At 42.6% G+C, this 22,787-nt stretch overlaps 1 protein-coding gene across 1 annotated transcript; it reads left to right on the forward strand.

The window, feature by feature from the left end:
- Nucleotides 1-17,607: 17,607 nt before the first annotated feature.
- LOC147887644 (uncharacterized) lies at nt 17,608-18,541 on the forward strand. The gene has a single exon (XM_087393965.1). The coding sequence runs from the start codon at nt 17,731-17,733 to the stop codon at nt 18,268-18,270; it is 540 nt and encodes a 179-aa protein (XP_087250091.1). The 5' UTR covers nt 17,608-17,730; the 3' UTR covers nt 18,271-18,541.
- Nucleotides 18,542-22,787: the final 4,246 nt, after the last annotated feature.

A 22,787-nucleotide genomic window follows, 5' to 3' on the forward strand; every position in this document is an offset into this window, starting at 1 on the left:
TGTTGTAGGAGTGAGCGTTAACATCAAAAGTTTTCGAGGAAATAAGCGTCAAAGGATGTTGTCTAACTTGCAGCCAAAGAGATCATCCGATTTCACCTCAAACGTTGCTGCAATTTCCATAAAATTCATACATCCTCCATTTTGTTTCATTCTCATGCTCCTTGCTATCTTTCAAAATTCAACTTGAAAACTCTTGCACCTTGAGTTGTCCATCACGGGAATGCCCTCTAAGCATGAAATTAGGGGAGGAGTTGCGAAATTTAATGAATCCGCCAAAGACGGAGGGCTGTTCCTTCAACCTTTTTTTTGTGTATTGCAAAGTTAGAGACAAGAGAATATTCCTTGGTGATGCTTGCCACGTCAGATACTATGCTATCCAATGGAATGAAGGGGCTTCTGGATGTGAAGGCTTTATCTGTGCTACGTACACCGTGGCCCGTCGACCAGGACGTTCTGCCGTGATTCCTGCCGGTCTTTCGGAATCTTGGCTGGACTCCCCCTTGACGTCGACGGATCTTGGACCGCCGGACGTCCTCCTCTGCTCGAATGACACGCGCCTCCCATAACTATCCGCCACGTCTCTAGACGGTGTCGCTGTCGCGTGTGTGGTCCATACTACCGCAATTATACCGCAGAGCAGCTCCGGACACCAGCGCCTGGGCACCGTGGAGCGGCGGCGGTGGGCCCCACCATCCCCCCCCCCCCCGCCCCCGGCGTCACGCGTGTTTTGTACAATGTATATGCTTTTGAATTCGGTCTATTCATGGTCATTGTTAACTCCATCAACCCAATTCTTGCATGCCAAATTCGAAATTTTGTGACTAGAATTGCTTTTTTTATTGAAAGTGGTCTTCCCTTATATTACTTAGTGCAGTCCAAAAAACATCTCATACAACAAGCTGTAGAGACGTAGTCTCTCTCCTTCCTTTGGCCAACATGCCACCAACCAACTAACATGCACACTTATATCCACTATAGCCTGCTTACATACAACACAAAACACAGCGGAACCATTCACCGAAGCCTCATAACAAACCATCCAGATTTTATGTAAACTGGCGTATCTAATCAGGTCCCATAGGGTAGCTTTGTCCGACTCTAAGGCAGCACCAAAGATTGTTGCTCCCTTGGAAATAAATTCCAGTCCCAACGCCTTAGCACACCGAGTTCGGAGAATGCCCCAGACATTGCAAACCCAACGCGCTTGTTTCGCATGCAGAGAGGTTGGTCATTTCGCAAAAGCTACTGCAGGGAGGAAGGAGACTCCCCAAGGAGACACGTAGGTGGAAGCTCCGAGTTGCAACATGCAGGTGGAGGTTCCAGTTCAAGACAAACAGGTGGAAGCTTCGCTCGTGGAACTGGCACAAAAGGAAGGTCGAACCGGACAAGTCAGTCCCGAGCGCACAGTGGAAGAACGCATTAGGAGCAAAGCCCCTCAAAGACCTCCTACCTCGGAGGTGGCCCCGCAGAGCTCTAGAGTTTCCCCATTGGGTGAGACATCCTCAGCAAACCAGGGTTCTACCTCAGAGGCTTGGCCTCTCGGAGGAGGACATTCGAAACTTTTCAAAGAAGAATTCCCACAAAGTAATCTTTCTAGTAAGTATGCAGGTTAAACTACTGACATGGAATGTGCACAAGTTGGGACTCAAAGTCAAGAGATGGATACTTGTGGAGAGAATACGCCAATGGAGGGTGAATGTAGTATACCTACAGGAGATTAAGCTGGGCGAGGAGGATGTGTCTTTCCTGGCAACCCTCTTCAAGGACTTTGACATTTTCACTGCATGCAGGAAACGGGGCTCTGGAGGGACTGCGATTCTTTGCTGGAAAGACTTAAGGGCAAAGAGGTCTTTCAAGCACCCACTAGGCTCAGCGATCAGGATGACCCTTGATGTAGAAGGAGACACAATGGCTGTGTTTTCAGTGTATGTTCCAATAGAGGCCACTGAAGGAGACCAATTTTGGGAATGGATGAGCGAGCTTGACCTCAATGCCAAACTGGTGATCACTGGGGACTTCAATCATTCTAAGTCGAGGAGTAGGGCTTGGTTTGGGCTTGAAGAGCAGCTCTCGATGGTCGAAGCAAGGTAGCTTGGTATGCTTGACAGTAGGCTGACGTGGTACTGCAAAAGGAGCTCTTGCATGCAATCCGCCCTCTTGGACTTGTGCGGGTTCTCAGTGGGGGTGCGGCATGGGTCTGCCCTCCCTAGGAGGGACAGGTAGACTGTCTGACCACATGCCTTGCCTAGTTTCTTTCATCATTGGAGGGCAACCCACCAAAAGAGGCAAGCAAGTCTTTAAGCTCAATGCTTCGCTGCTAGATGAAGGAAACTGCAAGGTCCTTCAGGATTTGGAAGGAGGGGACCAGGGGCGTTAATGACCCAATTACTGCCTTTGACCGAGGAATCGAGGCTATGAGGGTGGCTCGCCGACTGGGCTGATAGAGGGCCAGACAAGGAAGAGAGACAGACTCGCACACCAGGGAGAGACTGAAATTGTTGCTGACTAAGCAGGACCTATCTAGGGAGGAAGTTTTGGAAGTACGTTAGTGTGAGGCCCTTCTCAGTAAACAGGAGATGCACAGGGTAGAGGGAGCTAGGATCCGCTCCTCTGCGAGATGCCTGGCACTAGGCGATGCTCTGTCATCCTTTTTCTTCAAAATCTTGAAATTGGACAAGGTCAGAGACAATATTTGTAGACTTCATTACAATAGTGGCAATTGGCTTATGGAACCTCCAGCAATCAGCCAACACATCACATCCTCCCTAGAGGCTTTACCGGGAGCCTCAGAAGTTGTCACTGATGGTAAATTAGAAGCTCATCAACTCCTATTGGAGTGTGTGGACAAAAAAATCTCAGACGAGGAAAGGATTTTTCTTGGTCGGCCCTTCACGGTTGAGGAAGCTGACGAAGTCCTTCTGCACATGAAAAAGAACAAGGCACCAGGCCCGGATGGACTGATAGTCGAACTCTATCAAGCGCTTTGGGGAACGTTAAGAGGAGAGTTTGTGAACACGGCCAATGAAGTATGGTGGAAGCAATCCCTCTCCCCTAATGTCAACAAAGGCCTGATCAGGCTCATTCCCAAACGTATCCCCATGGAGAAATTCGTTGACCTGAGACCACTGCTCAATGTCTCCTACAAGTTACTTGTAAAATTGGTTGCCACCGGGATAGTCAACCTGATTCCTCAAGTAGTCTCAGCACAGCAATATGGGTTTATCCTTCTGAATATTGATTTCGATAAAGCTTATGATCGGGTTGAATGGAGGTATATTCTGGCAGTGCTGCAGTCCATGGGATTTGGAGATAGGTTCTGAGCACTCATCAGAACACTGTTGTCCAATGCCTCAGCCATAGTGTCTGTAAATGGCTCAGAAGTGGGCTCATTCAAGCTGAAGAGGTCAATCAGGCAGGACTACCCGCTGGCCCCCCTCCTTTTTGCCCTGGTAACTAAACCTCTGCTGGCAATGTTTATTAAGCTCATAGCAAGGGGCTCTCTGGACCCTATGAGGATCCCTAGATCTAATGCACCACGATTTGCCCAACTCTTTGCTGACGACTCAAACTCGATTTGTAAAGCTGAGGATCAGGGTCAATTACAGCTAGTCCATGAAGCTTCCAGTTCCAAAATTCAGTGGGGAAAATCTCAAGCCCTGTTTGTATCCAGGAGGGAACCTCTTGATTGGATGAGGGATACGGGTCTGCAATGGGTCCCCAGAGGCTAGGTTATCAGGCACCTTGGCATCCCTATCCATGTTGGGATCTCTATTAGACAAAGATTTATGTGGTGGTGGCCCAAGTTTAAGGCCAAGATTGATGTATGGTCGAAGGTCCCACTAAACTTACTAGGCGGATGCACAGTTGTCAGGCACATCTTAGCTCCGGCCTCCTTCTACATCCTGTCTGTCTGTGCATTCTACAAGACCCATATCCTCATGATTGAGAAGAACTTGAGGGCCTTTATCTAGAAAAAGACTAAGTGGAAGTGGTTATCTTGGTCGGTGCTGTGTGCCCCTAAGAAACTGGGTGGGTTTGGTGTCCTTGACCTGAAGAGGCACTCAACAGCCTTTCTGATGAAGCTGTGGGTTCAATTTCTAGATTCCAAAGAGCCCTAGACTGAGTTCTTAGAGGACGCCATTTGCAAGGCATCAGTTAAGCACTTCCAGGGTATGGACATGTGGAACAAAGTATTTTCAGTTGCCCCTATAGGGATAAAGGGAAGCTTCTTTAATCGGCTAGTGGCTTTGTGGAAGGAAGGTCTTTATATGCTGGAGTGGAAAGGACTACCAGCTAGTGAGGCTGATTACTCTCTCAAACTATCTATCTGGTGGCAAGAGACCTGGCAGGGAGGAGGCTTTTTTGCAGTCGGGAACGAGCTAATTCCAGGGCAAATCTTTGCCAAAGGAATTCATGCATGGGAAGACATCTGGGATGCAAGGGAACGGGACCGGTTGTCCCCAGCGACAATTGTTGAAAGATACATGCTGTCACAAGAGGAAGGAGCCCTCATGAGTAGTATCCTTCACCGGATTCCAGAGTGCTAGCCCTCTAACCTCCACCCCTCTTGCGGGTTCCCTGCCTGAAGAGTGGGAATGGGGGCCTGACACTCCCCTGTGCAAGTTAATGGCCAAGGCGCTTGACAGGCTCCTAGCCTATATAGTAAGGTGGTTTCAGAAAGCCAACGATAGATGGCTCAGGGAGGACCCTGAGATTGTATGGCGAGGAAGGTATATTCAATTATGGAAGGCAACTCCAGACAACAAAATCAACTTCTTTTTGTGGAGAATAGCAGGTGGCCACTTCCCCATTGGTGGTCATGTACCTTGGCTCCATGTAGATGACAAATGCAAGCTCTGCAAGGCAGTTGTGACCAGAATTGCTTTTCATGGCACAATGCTATCTCTTCTCTTTTGCTCGTTTCCCTCCACATTCTCCCATGTAGTTCTTTTTCCCTGTAAGACAAAATTATATCATTAAAAAAAAAACAAAATTGTATCATAATGAGACAAAATTGAAAATACGAGTAACCTAACCCGCCGTCTAGGACAGCTAGAGACCCGCTCTACTGGGTCTCAACATGGGATCTCAAAAGCAACCTTGCTAAGTTGAGAATGGTATCCAAAGTTGTGTTGCCACATGCTTTCAAAATGGCAACAAAGGTGAAGCTACTTGGCGGCAGACCTTGCTCCTGCATTCGACAGAAAAGCCAAAGGCTTCCTCGCTTTCTTGTTTGATATACCCCAAGGTCATTGTACTCCATGTAAGCATATTAAAGACATGCAATGCTCCCACATTTTGTGTACATGTCCACCAAAGTGGTTCCCATAGAGAAATCAAACTCAAAGCCAATCTTTAAAACTTTAGAGTTGTTTCCTAAACTTGCTTCCCCTCTTCCATCATGCAAGGGTATATTGCTGGATGTCTTACCATGACATCCAAGCATACAAATCCAAAGCAGACACATCCTCGCCTTGCTTGTTGAAACCCATGGTCATGCTACACCAAGAAGACACATTGAGATAGAAGCTGGCAAACAAATGCCTAATGGGAGTTGTCTAGACCTCTGATTCTTGTGAATGCTCCTCAGTTTAACCTCTAAACGCTTCTCTCTCTCTCTCTCTCTCTCTCTCTCTCTCTCTCTCAGGCCTCCAAAAATAAATAAAATTTTTAGTATGAATTCTTTTAAAAAGGAATATGAGGGATAAATCTGTATGAATACATGCCCAATGGTATTGAGGAGAAGGCCGAGTATGGGGGGTCCCACTCCCCTGCGTCCTAGTCTACACATGCCTCCCCAATCCCAAAAAAGAGCCGGTTGGGATGGGGAGGGTCTCCTAAGTCCTCCTTATATTCTAGGATCTTCAATTCACCACAGAACTTATGGGATTCACCCATTCAATGCCGTATCTTATGCGTGTATCAAGGGCCATTAGCCCCTCATTAATCCATTAGTCCAAGGTACCATGAGGGGGTTAGGACCACACCTTACCAACAAAGGCAGTGATTGTTTTCCCTTGAAATTAAGCCTCTCCCTTTTTGGGATGAAGTCTTAGGAAAAATGTTTTGACATGCTTGGCTATTAGGGCAAGAAAAGTATTATGAGTGCTGGCAAAATTTGAGATGATTGTATTGAGCGTATTTGGGCAATAGTTATCCGATATATATAGGTGTTTGTGACTGTGTGTGGGGATGCCTTACCGCCACGACATCTAAACATACAAATCCGAAGCCAACACATCCTCGCCTTGCTTGTTACAATGCATGATCATGTTAGACCAAGAAGACACATTGAGATAGACCAAGATGGCAGACATATGCCTAATGGGACTCGGGAGTTGTCTAGACCTCCGATTCTTGTGAATGCTCCTTAGCTTGACCTCCAAAGGTTACACATGTAGCAAAAATACCAAGACTCTACGGAAATAGTAGCTAGAAATATGTTACGCATTCTCTCTCTCTCTCTCTCTCTATTACTCTCTCTCTCTCTCTCCTTGTTTATGTGTTAATTTGCCATGTATCGTGCTTGGTTGCCATGTGGTATCTTTGCAAAGTGATCCATAGCCACATCATTTCTCTGAGCTGCTTCAACCTAACACAGTCTCCCATATATAAACTAAACACAAAATGTAAAAACTAAATAAATATTTTATACATAATATAGCTCTCTCTCTCTAGATATATATATATATATATATATATATCTCTCTCTCTCTCTCTCTCTCTCTCTCTCTCTCTCTCTCTCTCCATCTGTGTGTGTGCATATATATATATGCATACATATATATATTGTTTTTTATAGTTATATTTACATACATATGTTTATATAAATACATATATTAATATATAAAGATATTAATGGAAATAGAAATAGAAATAGAAATAAATATATATGTATAGATACTTTTTTAAATATATATATTCTAATGTGTGTGTGTGTGTGTGTGTGTGTGTGTGTGGTGAAGGCAAGAAACTGACTTCCTTTTGAGAGGCAGATGTGCTCGTCCTGGAACACCACCTCCTCCTTCTACTTCTCCTTGCCTTTGGATCAGTGTCCCTGCCACCCTTCTTCCTCTGCCGTCTCTTACGATGACTTGGCCTCCACTCGCCTATATATATATATATATATATATATATATATATATATATAAATGTCATATTCTCTCTCTCTCTCTCTCTCTCTCTCTCTCTCTCTATTTATCTATCTATCTATCCACACACACACACACACACACACACACACACACACACACATACACATACATACATACATACATACATACATACATACATGCACACACACACACACACACACACACACACACACACACACAGATATATATACAGATATATATATATATATGTATGTATGTATGTATGTATATATGTATATATATATATATATATATTTCTAGTGATATTTATATACATGTTTATATAAATACATATATTATTATATAAAGATATTAATATAAATAGAAAAAAATATATGTATATATATAGATTTTAAATAAATATATATAAATATGTATATCCCCCCCCAACATTGTGCCATGTCATAAATATATATATACAATTGCTTTTCATGGCACAATGCGACCTCTCCTCTTGCTCGTTTCCCTCCACATTCTCCCATGTCGTAAATTGTATCATAATGAGGCAAAATGGAAAACTATGTGTTGCCTCGCTATATCATCATCCTCAAGGGGACACCAGTCTGAGAAAACTAGCCCAACCATCTACTGTCCATCCACACACTCAGTCCCTCCCTCCAGGACTGAGGGATGGCTAGGTCAATCTCTCCCATCCACTGTCCTGCCCCTCACAAATGCGCTACGGCGCTAAGCCTTACCTCTCCCTCCATGGGTAATCTGCTCCATCTACCAAAGGAACCACCCTGCCCAACCAATGTGAGTCCGTTGTCCGAGCATATGCCCCTCCTGATCCCGAATCTCAAGGTGCCAAACAAGGGGCTAACGCTCAAACTCGCTTATTACTTAATTCCTAAGAGAGTGAGATCTTGATGTTCCATGTGGAGATGTTTGAGAAAATTTGTGAGACCTTTGGGGGACATAGGTGGCCAATGCATTCAGGCTGAGCCTCGATGGTATGACAGGCCAATGGTATAGGGTTGTAAGAACTGAAGAGAATATTAATAGGGAATTGCTCAAAAAATCATGGGGTTTTTATCCCCAGTGGTTGTCCCAGGTGGATCCCCATTAACCAACCATATGAGGTAAAGCAAAAGGACAATGAGTCCTTTGAGAATATATTGTGGGAATCTAGCATATCAACTCCTATTGTGTGAGCCTCACAAGAGCATGACCAATGAGCGGTTACTGCCACACTTCCTCATTGGGCTAAGGGATGCAAAGATTGACGACCATCTTTTCACCCTGAATCCCATGTCATTTGAGTTGTGTAGCAAGACTGTTGAGCTCTTAGATGACAACATGAAAGACAAGGCCCAAGTGGAAAGGTCACAGGTGGCTTCATCCAATGTGTCCCACGCTAGTAAAACCCTTAGGATGGGTGAAGCCAAGGAAGCAAAACCATTCACCAAAGGTGCAAATATAGATGAGGTGGCCACCGACCTTTTGAATCACGTGGCCCAGCAACTCAAGGGGAGATTGACATGGGCCCAAGCAATCCTCACCTATTCCCTAGAAGAGATAACATGTGGTGTGGTCTTTGCATGGGAAACCATCCAGCTAATGAGTTCCTCCACCTTAAGGCTTGGGGGAAACCATGATACATATCAATATCACTATTCTAAGGTCATCCCCTAATCAATGTACCAGTAGAGGCAATCCTCGACCTTTCTCGTACCACCAAATCAATTCAATCAGGGAACGTTGGCCATTCAAGGAGCCCCCTTTGACAACCAAGGGAAACATAGGGCTCAAAACCTCCACCTATCTCAAGCCCTCAACCTCCATCCACCTCTAATTACCCCGATACCAGCAGCTCGCTTTAAGTGCAAGGACCTCATTTCCTAAGGGAATGCCCCTATAAAGATGATCAACCCCTACTCGCAACAACTACCACTAACATGTGTGTTCAGGCTACAGGGTGGACCATAGGACTGTCCAATGTGAAGCACCCCAAGAATGGCCACAAATCCTAAAACTAGCATTAATTTGCTGAGTATCGAGAGGGTCCAAGTCTCTTTGGTGTCCTTAAATATTATCAGTAGGGCACAAGACAGAGCTTTAAGCAAGGAACTCCTAAAGCAGGCCAAGAAGGATAAAACGAACACAACCCAACATAGGGATACAAGTCGCACGAGTGCTATTAAAATAGGAATAGGATCGAATAGAGTGATTATTCAAAGCAAATCCAATGAGGACACAGCTACTGCATCCACTTCCACATCAGGACACACCCCATCGGTCCCAAATCCAACTAACCCATGGCCTAAGGGCAAGGCTAATGCAAGAGGGGCCCCAACTTATGAACATAACCTAACCCCTAAGGGTCAAGGAAAATACCATGACCCCGCTATCAAAAAATGCCACCCCCTTGAGGCACAACATATGGTACGAGACTATCAAGATAAATTTGAGTAATGATACAAGCTCGGCAAGGGCACGGATACTATCCATTTGAACTATCAAGCCCTTAATAGAGCCCTTAAGCCTCTCCCATTTTGGAAAAAGTGGATGAGGAAGGATCAAGCAGATCATCGATTGCCTCTTCTTCAGATTATAATCCATGCATGTGCCATGAATGCATTCAATGCAGTGCCACTCAGAGTCTCCCTTTGGACAAACTATTAGCTCCCATAGAGACCTTAGGCTACCAAACTTGGTCTCCCTCGCAACACATGATGAGGACCCAAGTGGCCTATAGACTACACATTCATCTATGAGACATGGGCATTTATCTCCATATAGCAATGCTCCAACATGACTCAGCTAGTTTAGGACAGGCACATAACTGGTGTCTGACATGTACCAGCTCAGTGTTTCGACCACCAAGCTTGTTAGGAGAATCACACTACTAATTAAACTAATCAAGCTAGTAGGAAACAAAACAATTAAACAACTAAACGGCAATCACATAAACCAGCTGAATTATGTACTGTTGTTCCAACCATTGGCTTGGTTTCCAACAACAATAGTCCAACCATGACCTGAGCCCACCTAGAAATTAAACTAAACTAATTTAACTACTAGTAAAATAGACTAATTTAGCTACTAGGAAACACAACAATTTCAACAACTGGGCTGGTCAATCAATTATTTTAATTGCAAAACATATTTTTGTTTCTTTTCTATTCAACCACGATGGTTGAGGACAATCACATAACTCTTGTTTGACATGAACCAGCTTGGTGATATATTGCATGATGTTCGAGTGATGTTCCAACCACCGACTAGTTTAGGATAATTACGTAAGGTTTGAAAATTGACCAGTATATGACCCTAACGAGCCCGAAAGTTAAACTTAAATAATTTAACTATGAGGAAACAAAACAATTTCAACCAACCAATGGGTTGGTCTTCAATTATTTCTATTTGTGTAATATATTTCTATTTCAACCATGCTGGTTTAGGACAATCACATAACTCTTGTTTGACCTGAGCCAGCTCAATAATATTTGCATGATGTTACAACCACTAGGCTAATTTAAGACAATCACATTCCAAACCAGCGTGATTTAAAAATTAACTAGTATTTGACCCAAAATAGCTTGGAAATTAAACTTGACTAATATTTAACTACTAGGAAACACAACAATTTTAACCACCATGCTGGTCATCAGTTATGGTTTAGAACAATCACAGTAAGTCCAAGCTAGCCTAGTTTAGAAATTAAACAATTAAATTATTCCAAAACTCAATCAAAGACAACCACTCGGCTGGTGAAATATGTTGTTGTTCAACCACGTTGGTTTAGGATAGTCACATAACGAGTCTTTCACCTAAACTAGAATGGTGATATATTGCATGATGTTCCAACCACCATGCTAGTTTAGGACAATCACATTAAGTCCAAGCCAGCCCAATTTAGAAATTAGACAATTTAACTATTCCAAAACTCATTCACAGACAACCACTAGGCTAGTTTAGGCAACCACTGACCAGTGTTGTATCAAGCATGTGTATGATGTGTCACTCAATCAATAACTTTTGCACTTAGGCTCTCTCTCCTTTTCTTGCATTCTATTGAAGCCCAAAGAATTCTCGGATCGGGATGATCCTACATTGCTCCGCTCTATGTCCAACCACTAGAGTCATGTTGGCCTTCTGATTGAAAACATCTTCGACATTGTGTGCCCAAGCCATTTCTCCTTTACTTCATAGGATACCAACATAGCTACTATCACCCTCTTTGTAGTAGCTAGCTAATCTAAGCCGTGCACCCCTTTGAGTTTCTATAGGAAATTTCTCAGGTTAGATAGTATTATCTCGTGGGTGTGCATCTCCCAAGGTGTTGGAAGGGTTGTCACTCTATGAATTTTAGGGTGCAAGCTAAAGCTTGTGAAGACTTGAGACTAGTATTTACCTAAATGGCTTGATGTTGTTGCCTCAAATGCTCCCAACAAATGAAACTGGTGTTCTTTGCTCTGATGGTAATGATCGAATGCATGCATCTGCAATCGCTTCCTACTACTAGTAACTCTGCTAGGAGTCTTCTTTCTTCTCGTCATTTCTCCCTTTACAAACATTGCAAAAGTGTCTTCCATTGCCATTTCGATAGTGTGCCATTTCTTTCCTCGCCTCGCAATCTGTTCCTTGTGCATTGACCAAGTTTTCAACTTTTCTATATCACAGCCACTATCTAATTCTCTTGCAAGCCATGATGAGTTGCATCTTTCCATCGACACCATGGAGATGATCAGTGAACTGCCACTAGAACATAGACCTGCTAGCTTGTGAGGCGAGTAAAGAATAAAAGACGAATTACTCAAGTAAAGAAGATAATGCCAAACCAAAAGAATGAGGTCACATCGAGCTGGCTCTCAAAGGGGCAAGTTGTACGGTGGTAGGAGGAGAATGTACTTTGTAAGGCAGTAGGAGGAGGATGCACTTTAATATTCAAAGATTTGCAAGGCAGGAGGTGAAAAAATTCAAATTTGAATATACCGGTTGCCCTCAAGCAAGTGCAATGTGGCCCAAATTGCTTCAAAATACAAATAGGCCTAAGGGTATGCTATCTAGTTTGATGCAGTATATTATGAAATGCAAGGACCTTTGGCATGATTATGGGCCATGTAGCAAGCAAGTGCAATGAAAAAGAACCAATACAAAATTGTAAAAAGTGTGGATTTATTAAAAGATATTTGCACATGCACAAATTGCACATTTTCAAATTCTTCGATTCTAGGGTGTATCTATGGAGCGTGCCCTCAAATGAGTGTGCATAATTGTAGCACAACATTGGAGGCCCCTTAAACCATACCTAAGGGTCTCAATTAGGTGTGTCCTTGGGTTGAGGAGAAGCTCACCTAGTGTACTTTTGAATGATTACTTGGCTTCATGTGTATGCAGAACAGAATTTTGGTATACTCTTTAGGATACCTGCTTCACGTGCAACATAGCACTTATAATGATTTAATGATCTCGTTCCAAATATTTATTCCACATTTTTTTGGTCTCATATTCAAGATTGGAATGTGTACTACAACTTTAAGACAAAATTTGTCAAATTCCTTTGAGCAATACATAAGTTACAAGTCAGGCAAGATATCTATATACAAAAAAATGCCCTGAACCTCACAAAAACTGGCTACACCCATGCAAACATTGACCCATTAATTTATAAAAATTTACCAAATGGAATTGGAGAGTTTAGGGCAAAGGGGAATCTCTCTCTCTCTCTCTCTCTCTCTCTCTCTCTCTCTCTCCCTCCATATAGCAAATAGCACACATGCACATTCATAACATAGCATTATATAATAATCAATGATAGTTATAACAAATTATAAAATAAGGTTTCTTTAACTACAAAGAACACATAAGTACACAACAATTTGAGATGACAATGAATATTATCACATTTGTATGTATACAAAGTTGGTGTTGTACATCATAATTCAGATTGATTTTGTTTACATCATTTTCTTTTCTTTGGCCAATACAAATTTTTCCATGATAGCTACTCCCCTCAAGGGTGCCAATACAGTCGGCTGTGAGAGTGTATCCTTAATCTGCATGGCATTGTAACACCGATGGCGATACCCACAATAGTAGCTGCCAAAATTCTTCAAAATCCTTGAGCCCAAAAGTGGACATCACCAAATCTCGCCTCACAAAAATGATGTGCTGTGTGAACTAAAGGCACAAGGGACATCATCTTTGACAATGCCTTGCACTTCACCAATGCCCCCTCTCTGTTCGGTGAGAAGTATGAGTTGATGCAAACTAGGGTGTCGCTCTTAAACAATCCCATGTAATGGGCAAGCAAGAATTCCAGATGGTTTAGGGGTGCCCAAATTCAAATCTAAAAGTTGTAGTAGTTTCTTCACAAATGGAGTTCATCGTAGAGACAAATAAACAATAGGATGAGATATTGGAGACTACTAAAAGCTCAGTTAATCAAGTAATCTATGTTTCTAAAGGTTTAGATGATGATAGAAGTGGTCCAACAAAATCAATCCCTACATGAGGTTACAACTGATCCAACAAGTAGATAATATGGAAGGAAGGATAAGCTGCTAGAGCACTACCAAAAGCTTGCTTACTCAATCAAGCAACATCTATCTCTAAAGTCCTACGACAAAGATAGAAGTGCTCCAACAAAACTATATTTGTTGTGCATTTGAATATTCCTACATTGAAATCAAATAAAGGTGTTGCAATAGCAAATGATTGCCTAGGGGAAGCCACACATAAATCACCTAGGTTGGCAGATGGTGTTGAAGATATTTTGATCATTAGTATTTCAAGCCCTTAATCTCATCAAAATGACATGCAAACTAGAGTAATTCCACTTGTGTTTCCAAGTGCAAGCAATAGAATCTATAGACAGCTCAACAAAAGTGCCAGCTGTGCTGGTAGGATAAAAATTATGTACACATTGATTGTAGATCCGGCACTATGGGAGCTTCACTCAAAAAATATGGCATCATTTACATGCCCTCAACTCCAAAGAATCTTTTGAACTTAGAATGAGAATGTAGAGTGCAATCCTGTGAGAGAGATTTGCCAACCCACCACTAATCAATACACTTAATACCCACTTTGGGAACTAGCATAAGAAAGATGGATTATTAGAATTTTCCTCTCACTTTACTTTAAGCTAGCAAAAAACTGTCGGGATTCATTTAGCGTTCTTGTTTCATTCTTTGGCTCTTTGGATTGCAAACCAGTCACTATGGAGGATTTACTCAAACAATGTAGCATCATTTAAATGCCTTCAATCGTGAATGAACTATTGACCTTAGAATGAGTGTGGAGAGTGGAAGCATGCAACAGAGAAGTGGACAACCCACCACTAATCACTACACTTTATGGAAATTGTCACTTGCTTTACTTCATGCTATCAAAACATAGTTGTAATTTATGTATCTCCTTTGTCACATTCTTTGTCTCATTTTGATTTAGCTCAAATATCATATTTATTGAGATATGAGAACCTCTTTGGGATTAGCTTTTAATGAGACATCATTTTGAGATGTTTTGCTCACCTTGTTGAAGAAATCATAGGATGGCTCATGGGGTCAAACTTTGATCACATTCGCATGTTTGATTACCTTGAGCAGTATGCCTCATAGATTGCACACTTACCTACTATATTCATGCGAGAGAAGGTGATACAACGAAGAGGATCTCAATATCTAGTCTCAGTCATTCTCTTAGCATGCATGCTTGAAAATGCATAAAGGATCCTGTTATCTATGGTGGAAAGATGTCTTAGAATGTAGGACCATATTCTCATGTTAAGTCTTCACTTCTTATTGCTCAACATTGAGTCGTGCTGCATATGGGGGCACCCGATACTAAGCAATGTGGCTTAAAACATTTACTACATAGTTAATTGGGTGCTTGTCGAGTGTATTGTTAACAATGCCCTGGTTGCCCTAGGCCACTTGGTCTGGCTATGAGGACTTCATCATAGAAAAATATCAACTCCGGGAGGCCCTTTCATGGGGCTTCAAGTGTCTTGCTGTTCAACCAATTATTGAGGGCCTTCATGCAGTTGGAACACTTGGTCACATGACAAGGCCAAGGTATTTCTTTGTGATGCTTTCTTAGTTGCTCAAACTTCTTTACATTCAGGTGAAAAGAGAAATGAAAAGGTTCAACTTTTTTGTGTGTGTATTTATTGATGCCTTTTTATGACGAACTTCTTGATGGTTTACCCCAAGGTAGATGGCTCAAGGCCACTTTGTTGCTCGGGGTGTGAGGAAGGGATATTCATTGAATTAATTCAATTGTCAGAGCATGTCTCAGAGTGCTCCTTTGATTGAGTGAAGAGGAGCCAAGCTCTTATGTTGGATTTGTTGTCAAGGATTATGTTAACATTTTCATGTTTGCATTTACTTGTTATTCACAAACGTCATTTTTTTCCAAAAATGCGTGAAAATTATGTGATCATGTTCGTAAAGGAGCAAGAGAGGAAAGAACACAAATTCTTAGATAGTCTAACACGTGGAAAGGACTTCTAGTGTGGATTGCAGAGGAACTCACAAAAACTCCCCAAAAATTTAGCTGAAGAGTAAAGCCTCAAAGCTTGCAAAGGTGAAGGCAGCTAGAAAGGAAGGCAAATGGGTTGTCTGTCGAGATGGCAAGGCATTGAATCAAAGACTTCAAAGCAAAATCAATAGACCCTCAGTGTATAACTAATGTATGATCGTCATTTTCTCTCCCTTTTTTTGTTTTGGTTTCTCAGATGTACTAGTGGAACTAGTTGTAATTGGAACTTTATGTGATTATCTGTCTCTTGAGACATAATATAAAAGACAACTTCTTCGTTGCCCCAAAAAATAAAACATAATTTTTTATGTTTCTCTTTCAATAGTTTTGCCTTTTGAGAGACAAGGTCCAAAGGCATGGCATTACGTAATGATGCTAGACGGTGAAAAGTGGAGATGTAATATTTTTAGCCTAGATTTGTGAGGACCGATCATAAGAATAAGCAAGCACTTCCCCGCGCATGTTATGAGCAGATGCAAATGATTGCCACTACACCCCCTCTACACTTGTTGGACACTATCCAACAATCCTCACAGTGGGCACATCCTAAGGCTCACAATGGAACCCTCCTCTTCTTCACACTTCTGCTCTCATGTCAAAGGTCTCTTTCTTGCTCTTCAGGCTCTGTCATCATAAGACGGCTCATCTCCTGAATCTCCAACAGTGTTGTGTGAAGGTCCAAGGAAAGGATGGGCTACAAAAATGTGCATAAGATACAACCAAATTTTAACACTTACAAATGTAACATGCAATGCCAGCAACATCCCAATCCAAGTTGTGCGACGAGAAGGTGGAAGATGGAATCTAGGGGAGGTTAAGAAAAGATGCACGATTGCAATAGGAGGGAAGCCATGGATGTTGTTGAGGTGGGAGGGAAGCCATGGATGCTATTGAGGGATCTACTGATGCGGGGATTGTAGAGCCTTCACTTCGATGATTGCACCTTTTTTAAACTAACAGATGTTGAGTTTCAACGATGGAGAGATCTAGGAGCCATTTAGGAGCCACACTGCAACCTCCTTTTTGTTTCTTCAGAAATCAAAGTCGTATAAAGTACATATAAAAAGATACAGAAGGAAGAAAATCAGCCTCATGATTGAGGTAGGCTATCAAAGGGAAAAATGATGAATAACATTCATCAAGCTTATCCTGTAAGTGTGGAAACATTTAAAGGAAGCCCCTAACTTCATAAACATTGAAAGGAAGCCCCTCTTTTAGTTTTCTAGGGTGGATGGACTAAACAAAATCCCACAACATAGTTTTAGCTTTCAAAATGAACCATTCCACTAAGACCTTCCCTAAGCGGTAGCCCAAAAACTATCCATAAGGACTTGTTCACATAATTTTTGCAAGATTCTTGGGTAGTTGCTTGTATGAGGTGAGTCGAGTGGGGTGAGGTTAGTCCTTTGATGCTGAATAGCGTAGGCCGTGGGTAGTTAGCCCAAAAATTCGGCCAATTTTTGTATCTTTCTTTTTTTGTTTAATACATGTTCTCTTTTTAAAAAAAGAATCATTCAAAAGGCCTGCCCAACCACAGAGACAAGAAAGATTTGAGATAGTTTGAGTGACAAAGAGGGGTTTGAAGCAGAACGGGAATTAGGAAGATAGTGAGCGATTCTTGGGCAAGAGGTGCTCCATAAATGCCATCGAATCACGTCATAAAAAATACGCGGAATCATTTTAAAAAAATCCCAAGAGGCGACCACGATGCTGCAACGATGCACAATATCTCGGAGGAATTTGGCGGGACTTTCTCATTCATGTGAAAGAAACTAACATCTTCAATGAGAGTCGAGATCTCCGCAAGGGCGGGCATGCCAAAAAAGATTCTTGGGCCAAATGATGGACACGGTGAAATGCCAGACGCCTTTTTTTTGGGTGAACATCCGGGCCAGCAACCACATTGAGCCACGTCGGATAACACTCCTCCTTTTCGCGTTCGAAGGGGGGAATCTTGGGACAAAGATAAGAAGGCCAGGTTTGTGTGTGTCTCTCACAATTTGAGCTTGTGTGTGAATAATTTCTTGTGTCTCTGATATTTGGTTTGAGAAGGCTAGGGTTGGTTTTTTCTGTGAGGATTTTGGCGATGGACACCCATGCCTTCTTCCGAGCTATGGATTCTCGCCCTCCCGTGATCTTGCTCAACAGCCTCAATGGCCTCAACCCCTTCAATGGCCTCAACCTCAACGGTCTCAACACCGATACTCCCCCTGAAATCACCCGCGGTAGAACCAAAATCGCTCGCGAGGAGGCCGCCCTCGAAGCCAAAGTCGTTCAGATTATCACTTCCGGTGATTGGCAATCCCTCAACCCCAACTCTGGCCAGGCCGTTGCCGTCGGTGATCACCACATTTGCGTCGCTTACCATGAGGATTCCGACTCTGGCTACCGCACCTGGGAGTGGCACGGCCACCTGCTCATGTACGACGACGAGCATGGGTATACCCCCGAGTATATTTACGGTAACTACTTTCAGCCCATGCAGAACGAGACCGAAGGCGCCAATGTCGTGAATGGCGTGGGTCTTGGAGGGATCATCGATGGGGACAATAAGAACAAACAGGGGTCCATTCTTCATCGCAATGTGAACAAAGACTCGTCGGCATCTCGGAGCAACAAGAAGTGAGGAAAGATCGAGCTCAAAATGGGCTTCTTTTGAAGATATTTGGTGCGCCGATGCTGACAGGATCATTCAACGAAACTCATCTGCCAGCCTAACACGCGTCACTACACGTAGGGTTTACTCTCGTTTGTAAGATGTGTCTTTGGGTTTTGTGCTGTATAGGATGCGATCTAGGCACAGTTTTTGGACTTGCACGCTTTCAAACACTCTTATGAGTACGATCATGCTAATTCCAATAATAATTAAGATTTGTGTTGATCTTCTGTATAACCAACTCTGTGTCATATCTATGGTTTGAGGTTTTCGTAGTCTTCTGCGTGACAAAATTCTGTGTTTTATCCTGTGATTATGTTGAACGCTGCTCGAACCCTTTTTTTCATGAGCTCACTGCAATAATTGTGGGTAATCGGTAGTTGCTGTTCGATAATTTCTGATGTTAAGAGCGCACGTATTCACGTAGTAAAGTTGTCTTGATGTTAAAGTCGTAGGGGTCCATTACGAGGTTTGACGGACTTCATGGTCATAGGAAAGACTATTTGTGCGGTTGCTGACGTCCTCATTGGTTTCAAACTTGGCGTTTGTTTGAAATGGCTTTTGAAAGCTTTAGCAGTTGTTTGGGCGGTAATTCTTAAATCTTGTTATTTTGATTGCAGGTCTCCATCGTGTACTTTAAATATTTCTCTTTGGGATAGGGTTACTTTTTTTTGGGGGAGTGGGGGTAGAGATGGGACATGCTATTTTCTTACTACATAATTCTAGGTAATGCATGGAGAATTTGGCCGTTACATATGTGCTCGTTGTTTGATTTTGCAGTGCTGTAATCTTTGCTAATGAATGGAGTATTCGATACTCTCATAAATGCAACACAATCTAGTCTTTTACTTATAAGAGCATTTTCTCTTCATTTTCATATTACAAAATTCTTTCCGTGTTCTTCATGGTTGTACGAGTCTTTAGGTGCGTAGTCTTCGAAGTATGTTAGGTGAGAGCTTGGGGAGAATTTTACTTCTGAAAATTTCAGGTGCGAGGTCCTAAAAAATACATATTTTGTAAAGTTGGAAAACAAGGGGAAACTATTTCACATGCCTTTTAAAGTTTTAAGCCTAATGACTCTTCAATTCATGTATTTGGTGACTAGTGTTTCAATGTTTGCGGTTTCTATAACTGTTTATGGTTTAAGATATATTTTTGGAAAGTAGTTGAGGTTGAAACCTGAACTTTTTAATAAAAAGTCCTATACCTTATGTTTTGAAAATATGAAAAAATTTAGGGCTTGGTTGATTGGGTGTGCGCATCTTACGGTAAGGTACGGTGCACCCCCTATTGTTTTTTCAAAAAAATAGACCCTTATTTTGTCATGTCGCGCTGCGTGTGGCATTTGCTTACTCCGTTGCCTATGCGACTACTCTCTGGTTCTGCTGTTCATTAGCTACTCCTGGAGCCTATTTACTTCTCTCTCAGCCCATTCCCTCTCTCAAGACTGAGCCCTAACCCCATCTCAACCTTCTGCGTACTGCTGCAGGCAGCAGCCTATAACCTCAGCCTACACACACTCGGCCCCATTTCTCAGCCCTCTGAGCGCTCTCTGCACACACTAAGCCTTTTATTCTTCAATTTTGCCCTCTCTCAGGAGTCAGCCCTTGCCCTCTCTCAGTCCAAACCCTCTCTCATCCCCTTTTCCCTGTCTCAGCTCTTCCACACAATCACTATTTCATGATGTATTTATCAGACTTCTTTTAGTTTATTTCCTCTCAATCATATTTCATACTATTTAACATAGTTTTTTCCCATACGGCATAAACATACAGGTATGGGAGTATGTAATGTGTTTAGTTTATTTTAATGTATTTTTGTTTGGGACATTGAGTATGGAACCGCATGTTTCTATTTTCACCTAATCCACAATGAAGCTCTCATTGCTATAAGAAAAATGGATTTTTAAAGTTGTTTTTTGTATTTCTTTTTCAAAATCAAGGATAAGATCTGATGTTAATTTATATTTACATTCTTTGATGCAAATTTAGGATTTGCAGCTTTTGGCAATGAGGATTTCTTGCATCTTGAGGCTTTCATAAACTTTCATCATATATCTAAGCAGCTATGCTGTTAATTTTCTTTAGACGCCCTCATTTGCACAGACTGAGCTTGAGTTCAACAAGCAGAGTAAGGGAGATTATCATGTGAGCAGCTAAGAGGCTGCCACGTGGGCAGCTCTAGGATCTGTGCAGTTACGTGGGCCACTGTGCAGGTCTGCGTAGAGCTTGGTACAGGCCCATGCAGAGGGCGTATCTGTGGTTGGTGCAGGGCCATGAAGGGGCGAGAAGAATGTGCCAGCAGAGGGCTGTAAGGGTCAGGACTGTCTGCTGGTCAGCAGTTCTACAGACTGTCTGGAGGTGGGCCGGGTCAGAAACAGACTGCCGGTAGTCTGTGGACTCATGGTTGGCTGACTGGGTTGGCCAGTCACAGGGCTAACATCTCTTAAAGGCCACATTGAGCGGGCAGTTGATAGTGCATCTCTCAGCCAGATTCGGTATCTATAGTTCACATACCTACAGCGTGTAGGAGAGTGCATGTGAGTGCCAGAGCGAGCAGCATGCTTGAGTTAGTTACTGAAGCCTACGGAGAGAGTGTGATGATCCACTTTTGGAGCTTCTTTTTGTTGGATTTCTATTTAATAGTTGAGATATATTTTTGCTGTACATCTACATAGTCACTCTTGGATTTGAAAGTGCTCTCTATTTATTCTCCTATCTGCACAAGTCCTGCAGTGTTGTATCCTCGCACATTTTCCACATTAGATGTCTTGCTTTCTCAGTTGATGATTGCATGTCTATCTACATGATGTGGTTAGCTATGTTATGTTTCAGACAACTGTAGGTGTGCTTTCCAACAAAGGATCAGAGAGCCAATGTGGTGAACATCCTTGGTGGCAAAGCGAGGTAGCCTACTTGAAAATGTGCTTTGGAAGACAGCTGCAGGTTTTCTAAGATCTGGAGATATTGGAGGTGTGGGAACATGGACCAGATGATGAAGACATCCTCTACTTTTTGAGAGCTTCCTGCCGGGGAGCTGATGGAGCGATTCTCTCTCTCTCTCTCACACACTTTTTTTTTGGTAAAATCCATTGTATTTATATCCTCGTAAATTTACAATATGGGAAGTCTCCCACACACTAGCAATGAACTCCGAAAGAGAGCCCAATAGAAGAACTCAAAAACAAGTAGAAAACACTTCAAGGCTAGTAGCATCCAAATCCCTTGCAGCAAGACTGTCATGTAAGGATTGCTTGAGGGACATTCTGAAGAAAATATATGCCTGAGGAAACTGTTGACCCATCCTAGAATGCAGTCTCTGTGTCCAAATGGTCCATAATACCCAAAAGCGAGTCCAGTGAAAGAAAAGGAGTAATGGAGACATCTGAGATGAGAGGCATCCAAACATCTAGAAAAGTTTCCCAAATCTGATAGAAGGGAACCGAAGCCGTAGTAAATGAGAGACATGAGTGATCAATGTGCGAGAGTGCGGGCAAAACCATAATAGGTGAGGAACTGTCTCGCAGGGATGAAAGCAACGGGGGCAGAAAGGAGAAGCAATGCGGCGTGCTGCCAATTTCACCCCAATGGAAAAGGCTCCCACTATACATCTCCAAAAGAAAAGCCTCTGTTTCAATGGCAATTTGGCTTTCCAGATTTTCATGAGTCGGGATTGCCACCAAGATAAAGGCCTATCCAAATTCCAAAGAGTGTTGGCATGCTTGTCAATCCATGGCTGTGGAAGAAGAAATTTGTAAACCTTCGAGGAGGTCAGATTGTGTATTGAGAGCGTATGGGTAGCAGGAGGTATGGAAGTCAAATTCCAGTCCATTAATCTGTCCTGTGCAAACAGTGGAGGAACCGGAACAAATGGCTGCAACATAGTTGAAAGTGTTCTCCAAATGGATCTATGATGCAGACCCAAGGAGAATGTCCTGCAAGCTTGTGGAAATGAAAGTATATAGCCTTGTTGATCCACAACATCACCAACAAATCTTATGCCCAATTTCATGAGATTGTATGCTTTGATAGGTGCCTGTAAAGCGAGAGGCGATGCAAACACCTTGCTCCAATGGATGCTTTCCAATCGAAAAGAATTACCATGATGAGAGGAAGCACCTGTCCATTTTGCATATGAAAGAATTCTCTTCCAATCATGAATAAAAGCAGTAGAAACAGGGCAACCAGGAATTTTTCCCTGAAAGGAAGACAAAACTGCTTCCCAGTGATCTGTAATCCAATGCCCATATGCATGGGAAGCCATGTTTCCACACATAGCTGCTAACATAATAGCCCATGGTTGTTTTTGCTGAAAAAAATCAGCAATCATAGTGCTCTTTCTTGCCAACATATGAACCTGGAGATTGAGAATATTCAGCCCCCCATGAGCCTCTTCTTCCTTGCTCTCTCTCACACACACACACACACACACACACACACACACACAAACACACACTCCTATACCTACATCTACAACGTATACATACA

Source organism: Dipteris shenzhenensis, chromosome 22 (genome assembly GCF_047967505.1).
Source record: "Dipteris shenzhenensis isolate YYH24624 ecotype China chromosome 22, Dip_SZ_1.0, whole genome shotgun sequence".
Taxonomy (NCBI): Eukaryota; Viridiplantae; Streptophyta; class Polypodiopsida; order Gleicheniales; family Dipteridaceae; genus Dipteris; species Dipteris shenzhenensis.

Bases quoted from the DNA above. Each gene is read 5' to 3' on its own strand.
- LOC147887644 (XM_087393965.1), top strand. From the start codon at position 17,731: ATGGACACCCATGCCTTCTTCCGAGCTATGGATTCTCGCCCTCCCGTG.